The following is a 10,646-nucleotide window of genomic DNA, read 5'->3' as shown; positions in this document are numbered from 1 at the left end:
TCCCCAGTTCCCCACATTGTTAAATGTTAATTGCTCTAAGTCTCTAAATGTAAAAAGGAACTCTCATTATTTCCTTACTAGTTACTAGTTTCAATTGTTAATTGCTCTAAAGTCTAAATGGAAGTAAGGGATATCAAATTAATGAAATATATTTTCCCTTTCTGATAATTCAGAAAGGTCCTTGTGTACAAAGGCATTATATTTGTGACCCATCAGATATGATAATGGGTCAGAAACTCAGAATTTATGATAATTCCATTCAGTCTTTGTGTACAAAGACATTATATTTATCTTATAGTCAATCATCAACCTGCAAATATTATCTGGGCATGTTAAGTCATATGCAAATTGTACTTGTAACTTTGTATATATGCAAATTGTTATATCAAAAGGTCCTTACCAAGTTTCTTCTATATAAGTGGACAAGACTGTTGATTATGTTTGTGTCTTGTCTAATTAATGAAATATATGCCCTTTTGTTACATATATAATAACATAAACAGATGCCAAACTGTTATTAGTGATAAACTTCACCTTATTTCTAACCTGTATCACCATCTTAATGGTGAAGAAATTGGCATACCTTTGCCTACTTTTGTTTGCGAAGATATCAGTGACAGAAATTGGCATACCTTTGCCTTCTAGCATATTGATATATTTTTAGATTGTTTACAATTGTAGATGGAAAAAATTAGCACGTCTCAGTCCGGAAGTAACAGTCATCATCAAGCTCCTCCTTCACAATCTAATCCTACCGTAAGTCAATCTATTCCGGAAAGTACAAGAAAAAGGAAAACATTAGAATCCAGATCTCAAGTTTGGGACCATTTTGAGAAGATTTTAAACGAGGATGGGGTAGTCATTAAAGGTAAGTGCTTATATTATTCAAAAATATATGCAGCTGAGGCTAAAAAGCATGGTACTTCCTCTTTAAATAACCACATGAAAGCTTGTTTAAATATTCCACATGCTAAGAAAACAAAGCAGTCAATTCTTGCATTTCAATCTGCAAAATATGAGAATAGTGATGGTGCTTTGACCTCTTGGGTTTTTAACCAAGAGGTTGTTCGAAAGATGTTAGCGAAAATGATTATAATGGATGAACTTCCATTTAGGTTTGTTGAAGGGAGAGGTTTTAAACAGTTTGTTGAGGCTGCATGCCCTAGATTTAAGATCCCTTATAGATGGACAGTTAATAGGGATATATTCAGTATTTACTTTGAAGAGAAAACCAACCTTAAGAAATTGTTTAAGTCAAGCACGCAGCGGATTAGTTTGACCACTGATACGTGGACATCTGTCTAAAGAATCAATTATATGTGTGTCATTGCACATTTTATTGATGATGAGTGGAAATTAAATAAAAAGGTCATCTCATTTGTGCCTATATATTCACATAAAGGGGAAAGTATAGCTAAGGCCATAGAGAGTTGTTTGCTTGATTGGGGAATAAAAAATATTTTCACCATCACAGTTGATAATGCATCAAGCAATGACATTGCCGTTGGCCCGTTGGGTTCATGATGAAGAAGGTGGTGAATTGGGGTGGTTCTTCTATTAGGGCAGAATACATACATATGAGATGCATTGCTCATATTCTTAATTTGGTTGTTCAAGATGGATTGAAATTAGCAGATTCATCAGTTAAAAAGATTAGGGATTGNTACATACATATGAGATGCATTGCTCATATTCTTAATTTGGTTGTTCAAGATGGATTGAAATTAGCAGATTCATCAGTTAAAAAGATTAGGGATTGCATTAGGTGGGTGAGGGGTTCTCCATCTAGGTTGAAGAAGTTTAGAGAACTTGCAGATTTGCTTGAAGTGGAAGAGAAAAGTTCATTATGTCTTGACGTTCCAACTAGATGGAACTCCACCTATATAATGCTTCGAACCGCAATAGGTTACAGACAAGTTTTTGAAACGTATGAGAGTAGTGACACCGTGTTACATTTGGATTTGGGTGATTCGATGCCTTCCTATCTTGATTGGTTACAGGTTGACAGTTTGGTCATATTTTTGAAGTCATTTTATGATATGACAATTAGGATATCTGGCTCACTTTATGTCACCTCAAATTCTCTCTTAACCGAGATTTTAGATTTGAGTTGCATTATTGCCGATATGTTACAATCTACGTCGAAAGTTGAAGAGGTATGTTTATCTTCCTTTAATATTACCTTTACTATTTACTTATATTTGGATGTTTACTAACTTTTTGTTTTTGATTTGTGAACAGGAAATGGGTATTAAAATGAAAGAGAAGTTCAGTAAATATTGGGGTGATCCAGATAAGATGAACTTCATCATATTTTTTGGCAATATATTGGACCCTAGAGACAAGGTTGAGTACATGCAAGTCCAGCTCAATCAAATGTATGGTGAGGATCAAGGTAAGTTATGTTTTGAAAAGGTAAAGTCTAAATTAGATATGTTGTTTCAAGAGTATGTGTCAACATATTCCGAACCTTCTACCACTATGATGCCTCCTCCACCCACTAAGTGTGAGAATGTTCCCGTTGGAAGGGTACAATCTAGATTAAAGAGTCAACTTAAGAAACAAAAGATGGAAAGTGGGGCTTCACTCAACAAGAAGAATGAACTTGAACTTTATCTAAGTGAGTCGACCATATATGAGGCAAACGATTTTGATATTTTAAGATAGTGGAAGGTTAATAGTGAAAGGTTTCCTATTCTTTAAAAATGGCTAGAGATGTGCTTGCTGTTCCAATTTCAACTGTGGCATCTGAGTCTACTTTTAGTACTAGTGGTCGGGTCTTGGATAATTTTAGGAGTTCTCTATCTCCTAAAATGGTAGAAGCTCTAATATGTACACAAGACTGGCTAAGAGGCCCTAGTCAGCCAATTGCAGTTGAAGAAAACATAGCTGATATTGAAAAGTTTGAGAAAGGTACGACATTATTTACGTATTTAGTATTTTAGTATACCTTTTCAACTTTAATATGTATATTTATATATTAAATTTACATACTTCTATAAACGCAGACATGATGAATATGAGAATTAGAAGTTTAAGTTCTGGCAATGACCAAGAGGATTCTCTTCCGGTTCCAGCTGTTGATGTAGATGATCTACAGCTAGATGATATATTGTAGAAGTGGCCACTTTGAATTTTGAAAGATATTTTATTTCTTTGTACAAGCCATACTAGATAATATACCTCTTGTTTTATTTTATGTTACTTTATCAATTTTCCTCAATATTTCAGGACTACTGATCTAAGTGAAGAACATATGCATTGATGTGAAGACAAGATGACCAAAGTGAGAGTTTGTGATGGGAGGTAGAGATACTATAAACAACACAACATTATGGTTACTTTCTTTGACTTGCATGACACTGGATTGGGTTGAATTTTGAATCTACCTCTTTTCATTGGCCTTCTGTTTCTTTTAGACTATATGTTGTCTMTTGATGTATAAGTGTAATTTAGTGGATTGACTTGTAAAGAAAGAATCTTTTTCCATCTATTTGACTTCGTTTAAATGGAAGGACATTTGAACCAATTAGTGGCATATTCTTTCCTTTTTGTTTTGTACTATGATCTTTTATGCAGTAATGGTGCATCCACAAGTTTACTTGAATGTGGAAGATGGAGGCATCCACAAGTTTACTTGAATGTGGAAGATGGAGCTGCCCCACTTGGATCTAGGTTTGTCTTAAGAATCTGTCTTGTTTTTCTTTCCATTTTTGAACATATTCTGTTTAGATCATATACTTGAAGCACAAAACTAGTGTTGCTGTTTGTGGCTGTTTCTTATATAAGAAAAATTTGGGAACTTGATTATATGAGATGGACACCCGAACCTGACCCGAACCCGCCCATACCCGATTAGATCTGAACCCGACAATACCCGAAACCCGAATTGTATACTTCGGGTTGTGTCTTCTTACCCCGAAACCCGATCGGGTTGCCCATTTTCGGGTCCGACCCGACCCGACCCGACTGATGCACAACCCTAATTGGAAGAAAGATAGTAAAATAGAATGGAAAGTTGTTATAAAAAGAGAAGAAAGTGAATGAAATTTGTAACTTTGTCTTTTTAATGATGAAGTTTGAAGTGCATTGCTTTAGTTTTTTAGAATTTAAGAGAATATCTTTAAGTTCTATAATTTATAATAGAATACACTAAAATTTCATAAATTTTGACGGCCGAGCTTGATTTGAGTAGGAGTTCGAGTTTGGTTCGAACTTCAAACGAATTTGAGCTTGAGTTTGAGTTTAAAAAATTGTGTTCAAATTTAAGTCAAGTTTAATTTTTTAACTATTCACGAGTTTTCAAGCTTAAAAAATGACTATCGAATTTAAATCAAATATACTGATATTTACATGGACGGTAGTTGGAGTCGACGGCTCTCCTAAGGTTCCCATCGGGGATCCCTGGGGAAGAGGATCAAAGGAATTGACGGGAGCCCGTACAAGCGGTGGAGTTTTTTTAGGACTGGCATTCGGAAAAGAATAGGAATGTAATAAATAATCATTAATGGGTTTGATACCCGAATTCCCAATTAAAAAGGGGGAAAAGGAAACATATGCAAAAAGTGCTTTCTTCTTTTTCTCTCTCAGCTCAACTCTTGAAGCCAAACCACAGTTTGATTGATATCTGTTGTATTCGCCGATTTGATAAAGATTCTTGATTGAAGATGGGATCTGGAGCTGGAAATTTACTCAAACTCATCGCTCAAAACTTCGATCTTCTTGCAGGGTTTCCTCTTTTCCATTCAAATTACTTGTTATTTCATACCTGCTACTGCTAGGGTTTATCACCTTTTTTACTTTACCATCGCTAACAATTAGCCTAAGAGGATTAAATCATTTGGGTGATTGCCAAATCATGAGTTCTATGTAACCTCATATTCTCCTTTAACTGAATCCAGATTTCTTTCTTCTATCTTTTTTTCTTTGCAAATGCTTAATCTTGTGATGAATCTCATTTGGGTTTCTGTATTTGGTCCTGCAGGCCGGTGGTTAGTTTGGCTTATCCTCTGTAAGTTCAATTCTGGACGCTCTTCATCATTCTGTTTCAACTCTTTAAATTAATTAGTTTCGTTTTATGCTTTAATCAGTGAATGATCAAACTGTTTTTTTTCTCTCTCTCTAACAGATATGCCTCGATTCGGGCAATAGAGACTAAATCTCCGCTGGATGATCAGCAATGGCTTACATATTGGGTTTTGTATTCTATGATTACTCTCTTCGAGCTAACCTTTGCTAAGCTCATTGAATGGTAATGTTGTTTGCTTTATATGGTATTCTACAAATTACTTTCTTGGAGCCAATCTTGAGTACCTTATGGCCCCATTGATTTGGGATATTGGATTTTAGTTATTTGTGTTTTGAGATTTTTGGAGGGGAGTCTCTTTATTGTTTTCTGGTGGTGCTATGGAAATCAACTTCATTGAATTATCCCAAAACCAAATCACTTTTTTCATGTATTTCCTCTGTCCGAAAGAAGTTAACTTTTTAGTTAAACAAAAAGAACTGCAAGAAAAGACAGTAATATTGATTCAAAGTTAGAAAAACAAAATGGACATTCAGTTTTATGGACAACCCGAAAAGCCAAAAGGCTTATTTAATCTTTGGACTGGGGGAGTGCTTTGTAGATAATCTGCTCATAGATCTTCGACCTATTAACCGTGAGCTTAATATTTCTTTCTGTATGATTCATACTGTTTACTTTCTACTTTAGGTGCTATTTAGAACTACTGCAGTTAATTGCTCACAGGCATTTTCTTGGTTCTCTTTTAAAACAGGGGCAGAATTCATATCCTATAAACTATATGCTCACTTTTCTTATTTCTCCTATATTTCGTGTGCTGCATGAACCTCCTATCTTTGCTGTTAAAGAATCACAAACTTCTTGGTTCCTTCTCATTTTCATGAGAACAACTTCCACTTTCTTCAACTGCTAGCTTTTTGCTGCATCTTATGCAATCCAAGTGTTATGCTACTTCTTACCCTTTCCACAATTAGCAAGTAAACTAGAAAAGATTTAGAACTTAAATACTATTATTTTGTCTGCCCCCAAACTGGAGTCTACTTTATTGCTTTACTTATTTGTTGTTTGTTATAGCCTATAGGAAAATAGTATTTACTGGCAGTACTTGTTGGCAGGATCCCATTCTGGTCATATGCAAAGCTGATTGTAACATGCTGGTTGGTGATACCATACTTCAGTGGTGCGGCATATGTTTACGAGCAATATGTTAGACCTTTTTACACGGGAAAGCAGACTATTAACATCTGGTACGTCCCTAGAAAGAAAGATGTGTTCAGTAAACCAGATGACATCCTAGTTGCCGCTGAGAAATACATTCAAGAACATGGACCAGATGCATTTCAGGAAATAATTCATCGGGTATGCATCATCTCCCCCTCTCACATGCACGCAAAAGATTCTTGTTTGTTTTGATATAACTATCTCCCCCCTTGTTTCTTTCATGCAGTCTGATAGGGAAGTCAGGTTTAGAGGTAGCAGCTTGTTTTCTGAAGATGATCACAGATACTGACCTTTCGACATCATGGGGAGCTTGTGTGTCTGTTGATTGTCATACAAGTATGGTATGTTGGCTAAACTCTGTTATTAACCATGTTGTAGGACAGGTTTCTCAAATTTTTAAGTGTGCACTTAATATTGTTTACTTCTTGTAAATTGGGTCTACTTTTAATTAATTACATACATATGTCAATAGAGCGTATCATCCATTTTGTGGTTTATGTCATGGTATCTGACGGTGGAGGTTCGGTCTGGCTACTTGCATGCAAACAGCGGGTTTGGGGACCTGTTAATTTGGACCCAACAAGATATTTAGCATTAGTTACAGAGTCGACCTATTTGCTTATACTCTTGCACAAGTCTGGGGTTTTCACGTAAACAACCGCCAGAGGTCAGGTCTGCCATCTGCCTACATCTCACCCCCAAGATCCTACTTTTGAGTAGGATCTATCGGGTCAGTTTTGTTTGGTTAGAGAGTAAAGCTAGTAGGGAGTCTTAAGAGTAAGGATAGATGATAGGGATGCTCTTGGGTTGGGTTGATCGGATTGAAGGCATTTGAACAATCCAATCCAATGTTGGCGGTTTAAAAAATTTCAACCCAACCCAACTTGTTCGAGTTGGTTGGGTTGTGTTTAAACAAAGTAAAATCAACATTGGGAACATAAAAAGAAAGTAAACCTTCCTTTTGAAATACGATCAATCATTCAAGAGAATATACGAGTTCATCAAATATTTAGGTATTACATATAACTTTCCAATAATGTTCTCTTATGAGTTATGAGTTTCATTGCTCGTTGTTGCCGAGTCGTTTTTGGTAACCTATACATATTAGAGTGAAATACAAATAATTTTAGAGAAGTAGTTAAAACTTTCATCGCATTATCTGGTTGTCGGGTTACTTTGGGCCTAACCCAATTTCAAGCCAATAGATTCGGTTTGTCCTAATTTTGTATCGATTATATGATGGGTTACCTTGGGTTGATCTTTTTTGGGGTTTTTCAGGTTGGGTTGGTTGGGTTGAACGGTTTTTTGAGCACCCCTCATGATAAGAATGGTAACAGTCCTTCACAATTCAAGTTTTCCCCATATTGTTAGACCTCATCCTGAAGATGCCTTTTGGGGTTTGTTGTAAAGTCAGGTTTTTGCTCTATTGAGGGTTTTATCCCATCATGGCTTGACCATTTGGATTGTTGATCGCCTCCAGGCCCTTTTACTTCCTTAGGGTGCGTTTGGTAAGCGGGATATGATTTATATTAATTCCTAAACGACATATATTCCCGTTTATCGAAAATGAAATTTCTTCACATCATTAGAAAGCTTATTACTAAATTATAACCATACTGAAAACAAACAACCTTATTTTGTTAAATTTCAAAGTGCTGAATGCGGATGATTTCTTGGGGTGTCGATGGTGGGTGAGTCTTGTTTTTCATCCTCAAAGCCTGATAATCCTTATAACAAAACCCTCTGTACTTGGCTTTCTCTCCCATTTCTTGAGTGAAGTTTGGCAATGACTCCACCCATTTCTCTCCTTGCATGCTATAGAAGAATACATACGAATGACGGCTTCTTACCTTCGGTCTCACCACCCTATGTGTCGCACTTTTGAATTTCTTATTGCTCAGTACCTGTAAAAATATCGCCCTTACAGTCTTGTGATAAAGATCTAAAAGTGATTCAAGTTTAGCCTATGTGGAACTCTACCAGAGGCTAGATGAGAATAGATTGTCCGAAATTGGTGTCGAGAGGGGGCTAGACAAGTACGGTTTGCCCCGGGGTGTTGAGTCCCTAGAGTGGTAGACTTTGACATTGGATGATGTGAGAATATGGAGAACCTCATTAGATGATTATCCAAAAGAGCCTTTCAGGAGAGAAGAAAGGTTCCGACGTATATTGACGAGAAATGGTGCAAGCCTAACCTCTATGGGACTTCAACACAAGAAATTCTGTTAATTTGCATAAGATATGATGTGTACCTGAATAACGTCGCTTAAATTGACCACCAATGTGCCCACGGTGGGAATCACCAGAATCCAATCTCCATCCTTGCATACCTCTAAACCTCCGGCGTCTTCCCGGAGGATGATGGTGATCAAGTTTCCATCTTCATGTCCGGATATGCCATTGTTATCTGTTTCAGTCGCCAGAGGATACCGCATTGTCACCATGAAATCCCAATTTCTATCGTATTGTATCAATTCTAATATGAGGTGGATTTTTACCTGAAATGAAGTGGATTATTGGGGAGGATGTTGAACACCGATTCAGGTGGGAACATCAGCAGGTATTCGTTTTTATCCGGTGACTGCTCAGGCTGCTTGTTGTAGCCGGCGGGAAGTGGTGCACCTGGATTCGAACTACACTTCCGTTTGATCTCATCTGAGTAACTGAAAAATGTTTTGCACAGATCCATTGCTTGCTTCATCAGAGATCAAGTGGGACACCATGGTTCACTATCTGAAAGAACCCGTAGTCGGTACAGGCTTTGGTTATCGATTCCTTGGCCTTTTCCCGGCCAGACTCATCTCCGGCGATGAAGAAAGGTGAGAGATCAACTGTCGGAATAGTCATCGGTGTACGCATATTCTTGTCGCTAGTTGTGTTGCCTCGGATGCCTTCAATTTATTGCGAAAGTTAAAATAATAAAGGGAAAATTTCGAAAAACTCAATAGAATTTAATGTTTGAAATGATCAAATCTTTAGATAATTTTTAGAATAAATAAGTCATTTGACATTATAAAACCTATTAAATAACTTCTTCGACTTTTTAAAACTGGTTAGATACATTCTTATTACCTATACAACTTGTTAATGTTGTAAAATAATATAATAAGTCTGAAAAACAGTTAATAAACTTTTATATTTTGAATGATTAAGTTTCTAAACATTTTTTAACCAAAAATATATTTATATCTATAAAATGAAACAAATACATCAAAAAAAATATTTACATTTATAAACAAGTACTTACATTTAAAAAAAGATTACTGATAAAGTTTATTTTAATAAAAATAAAATATATTGCATCAATGATTTTTTAAATTAGAAAAATTAAAAAAAGATTACTGATTAAATTTATTTTATTTTTTACTGATAAAATTTATTTTAATTAAAAAATAAAATATATTATGTTGATGATTTTTTAAATTAAAAAAATAGAAAGTAATTTGATTAAATTGACGGATTAACAATAAAATTCATTAAATACCTAATTAATTAAAATTCGTCACTAATTTGTCGGTGAATTGATATCATCGACAAGATTCAAGCACGATCTTTCACATTTATTAACATGTTACTGTGTTAAAACGCTTAACGGTGGTCAAGTTAGTCATCAGTTAGATGCAAGTAAACCATGCATATATACCAATAATCTATAGCGACGAATTTTAAATAATTATGTATTTAGTTAAATTTTAACGTTAGTCCGTCAGTAGTTTAATCGAATTAATTTTTTTTTTTAATTTGAAAAATCACCAACGGAATATATTTTTATTTTTAATTAAAATAAATTTAATCTGTAATCATTTTTAAATTTTTTTTATTAATTTTAATTTAAAAAAACACTGAATGAATATATTTTATTTTTAACTAAAATAAATTTCATCAGTAATCTTTTTAAAATATAAGTAATTTTTGGTATATTTGTTTCATTTTTAGAATTTTTTCATTATTTTACCACATTAACTAGTTATGTAGGTTATAAAAATGTATCTAGCAGGTTTTAAAAAGTCAAAGAAGTTATTTAACAAGTTTTGAAATGTCTAAAGACTTATTTGTTTCAAAAAATTATCAAAATAATCATTTCAAACATACGTATTAGTTTTTTAGACTTTTCACAATAATAAAAACATATTTAAGAGATATTTTAAAAATGAAAAAAATGAGATTTTGAATGTTTTTAGAAGATTCTTGAAAATGACAAAGTAAAAAAAAAGATAGAGATTTTTAATTCGAAGAATTCTTGAAAAATTTATTGTTAATAGGTAGAAATGTTGAGATTTTTCTTTTCTTCCTAATTCTCTATTTTATAGAATAAAATATAAAAACGGTTAAAGCATTATAAATAACAAAAGTTTGACTTTCTTTATTTATATTATTTAATTATAAATGTGTTACTATTACA

The 10,646-nt window shown here is 34.3% G+C and overlaps 2 protein-coding genes and 1 pseudogene across 2 annotated transcripts; 2 read left to right on the top strand and 1 right to left on the bottom strand.

Annotated features, from left to right (window-relative positions):
* The first annotated feature begins 1,523 nt into the window (after positions 1-1,523).
* On the top strand, positions 1,524-2,667 carry LOC112502529 (zinc finger BED domain-containing protein RICESLEEPER 2-like). Its single transcript, XM_025106479.1, has 2 exons — positions 1,524-2,156; positions 2,242-2,667. The coding sequence occupies exons 1-2, from the start codon at positions 1,524-1,526 to the stop codon at positions 2,665-2,667; spliced, it is 1,059 nt and encodes a 352-aa protein (XP_024962247.1).
* Positions 2,668-4,530: 1,863 nt separating this feature from the next.
* On the top strand, positions 4,531-6,741 carry LOC112502528 (HVA22-like protein a). Its single transcript, XM_025106478.1, has 5 exons — positions 4,531-4,729; positions 4,985-5,011; positions 5,129-5,251; positions 6,139-6,382; positions 6,471-6,741. Exons 1-5 carry the CDS (start codon positions 4,668-4,670, stop codon positions 6,531-6,533), a joined length of 519 nt encoding a protein of 172 aa, XP_024962246.1. The 5' UTR covers positions 4,531-4,667; the 3' UTR covers positions 6,534-6,741.
* A 642-nt stretch (positions 6,742-7,383) lies between these two features.
* LOC112502532 lies at positions 7,384-9,162 on the bottom strand (annotated as a pseudogene).
* Between the last annotated feature and the right edge of the window lie 1,484 nt (positions 9,163-10,646).

This window comes from Cynara cardunculus, unplaced genomic scaffold, assembly GCF_001531365.2.
Source record: "Cynara cardunculus var. scolymus isolate 2C unplaced genomic scaffold, CcrdV1 Un_Scaffold_1543, whole genome shotgun sequence".
In the NCBI taxonomy this organism is placed as follows: Eukaryota; Viridiplantae; Streptophyta; class Magnoliopsida; order Asterales; family Asteraceae; genus Cynara; species Cynara cardunculus.
The sequence above is the reverse complement of the archived record's forward strand: the minus strand, read 5'-3'. Positions and strand labels throughout refer to the sequence as shown.